The sequence below is a fragment of the Myotis davidii genome, unplaced genomic scaffold (assembly GCF_000327345.1).
Source record: "Myotis davidii unplaced genomic scaffold, ASM32734v1 scaffold109, whole genome shotgun sequence".
Classification (NCBI taxonomy): domain Eukaryota; kingdom Metazoa; phylum Chordata; class Mammalia; order Chiroptera; family Vespertilionidae; genus Myotis; species Myotis davidii.
Genome location: NW_006300368.1, coordinates 1,442,496 through 1,444,900, shown reverse-complemented (window position 1 = coordinate 1,444,900; position 2,405 = coordinate 1,442,496). Strand labels below are relative to the sequence as shown.

The 2,405-nt window shown below is 58.4% G+C and overlaps 1 protein-coding gene across 1 annotated transcript in view; it reads left to right on the top strand.

Moving 5' to 3' along the window:
- ARHGAP27 (Rho GTPase activating protein 27) overlaps nt 1-2,405 on the top strand; it is a 31,849-nt gene that overhangs the window by 26,936 nt on the left and 2,508 nt on the right. The window contains exons 11-15 of the mRNA XM_015572519.1: nt 41-131; nt 614-718; nt 1,006-1,104; nt 2,059-2,164; nt 2,294-2,403. Of these exons, the coding sequence (XP_015428005.1) occupies nt 41-131; nt 614-718; nt 1,006-1,104; nt 2,059-2,164; nt 2,294-2,403 (511 nt within the window). The remainder of the gene's footprint in view (nt 1-40; nt 132-613; nt 719-1,005; nt 1,105-2,058; nt 2,165-2,293; nt 2,404-2,405) is intronic.

Sequence of the window (2,405 nt, the reverse complement as noted above, 5' to 3'; positions counted from 1 at the left end):
CCCCCCCCCCCCCCCCCCCCCATTTCCCATCCCCACCCAGGAAGAAGCACTGGAGCACCTCCTGGACGGTGCTGGAGGGCGGCATCCTGACGTTCTTCAAGGACTCGAGGACCTCAGCTGCAGTCGGCCTGGTGAGCCCCAGGCCCCCAAGGCAGGGATCACCCCGTCTGCTCCTGACTCCTGCGGGTCTTGACCTGATTTGTCTTGTCAAAGGCCAGTTCTGAGACAGTGGAAACATAAATGTCCAGTGAGCCAGGCCTTTGGCAAAGACAACAGCAGATTTACCCCAGGACCAGCACCTGCAGCCATTCTGGGCATGGGGAGCTGTCCTTGCGGGCAGGCAGCTGGGGAGTAGGTCCCTGTTTGCAGGGATGGGGGCTGCACACTTTTTTCCTTTCCTCTCCTGGGAGGGCAGGCAGCAAAGGACCCACCAGCCTGCAGGTTCTGTGGTTAAGAAGTTCCAGGATCTCTGGGTTCCAGAAACCCTTGGGCCCCCTTCTCCCAGAGCTGTGACCCCATCCTGGCACTAGAGCTAAGGGGGCTGGTGGACTGGAGTCAGGCTCCGGTGGCAGGCCTGTCCAAGCTGAAGGCTCTCTCCTTCCCTCTCCCACAGCGGCAGCCTCCTAAGCTCTCGACCCCTGAATACACAGTGGAGCTGAAGGGGGCCTCTCTTGCCTGGGCCCCCAAAGACAAATCCAGCAAGAAGAATGTGCTGGAGGTGAGTTGTGGGGGTGGAGAGACAGAAAGGGGGCTTACTGAGGCTTGGGGCTCAAACTAGGCAAGTCCCAAGAAGGGGGTGCCTGGGGAGAATTGGGTCTGGAATTCTCAGGGCTCAAAGCTAAAGTTGCCCCCACCTCAGGGATCCACCCACAGTATTCCTGGCATCATGGATTCTGCAGTTTTCTCTCCGGGAGCTGAGTTCCCCAGTCCTTGGCCTTGGAGGGTGATGAGAAGTAGGAGGGGTCTCTGGGGGACAAAACTCAGCCATGACTTGTGTCTCTCCAGCTGCGGAGCCAAGACGGCTCAGAGTACCTAATCCAGCACGACTCGGAGGCCATCATCAGCACCTGGCACAAGGCCATTGCCCAGGGCATCCAGGAACTGGTAGGCAGAGCCTGGGGCCTCCAGGGCTGGTAGGCGGGGATGGCCAGCCAGTGTGCAGGGCAGCTGTGCCCACTGTGGGCGGGGTCCTCTACTCAGGCACTGGGAGCTCCATGGCACCAGTGGGTAGTGCCCCTCCCTGCAGATGAAGCCCCACCCCCACCCCCATCCCTCCCATCCTTATGACTGGATGGCAAGAGGGCTGCTGAAGAAACAGCCTTTCTTATATGAACCAGCCTCTGAGGTTGGCCCTGCAGGAGGATTGATTCTTCAGGTCGGGGTGGAGGCACATCCTAGAGGAATGTCCCATTTTAAGGGGCGCAGAAGGAAAAGAAACTATCTGAGAAATATCTTCAGGCTGGAATGACAGGCTGAAACTAGAAGATAAAATTTTTAAGGGTTGAATTGAAGAGTCTACCACTTTTAGGTTCAAAATAACAATTGCATAAGTAGAGATGGGATAGTCCCCCTCTGACAGCGATTCCCTTCGCTGAGCCCACGCTTCCCTTCACCTGGAAACAACCTGGGGCTTTTTGAAATCCCCTAGGACCCAACACTGGGTGCGGCATTTGGCTATATTATTAGAGGCAGGAATCCAGATCCAGGGAGGTGATTCTGGTGTGGTTGTTGGCTCAGGCCCCAGCTAGAACTGCAAGCTCAGAACTGGGAGCCACATACTGAGGAATCCTAACCTAGTGGAGTGTACAGAGTTGCTGAGAAAAATATGGAAAAGGGGTGGGGGTGGGGCGCCCGGGCAGGAACTGGGACATGGGTAGGGCAGAACAGGAGTACTGCCTCCCAACACCTAGAGAGCTTCATGCAGCTAAGAAAGGTGAATGTTCTGAGGGCCCATGGTGGAGATGAGGGGAATTATCCCGGTTAAGGGGAGGGTGAATTTTGTGGGTTCAGGGGTCACCAGGCCAGCAAGGCTCTGCCTCTGAAGCTCTGTGGTTCTAGTCTGCAGACCTGCCCCCGGAGGAGGAAAGCGAGAACAGCAGTGTGGACTTCGGGTCCAGCGAGCGCCTGGGAAGCTGGCGGGAGGATGAGGGACGGCCTGGAGCAGGTGTGCGTGGGGATGGGGGAGTGGGGGGTGGGGTGAAGGGAATCTTTTGGAGGGGGTGGTGACCCGGATGGGGCCTGGGGGGCCACCCCGGCGCCACGGACTGACTCGCCCTTGCATTGCCCGCGGCAGCCGCTCCTGTCCTGAGCCCTGGGGTCCAGGAGAGCGACTTGAGCAAGGTCCGGCAGAAGCTCCTCAAGTTCCTACTCAAGAGGCCCACGCTGCAGTCGCTGCGGGAGAAGGG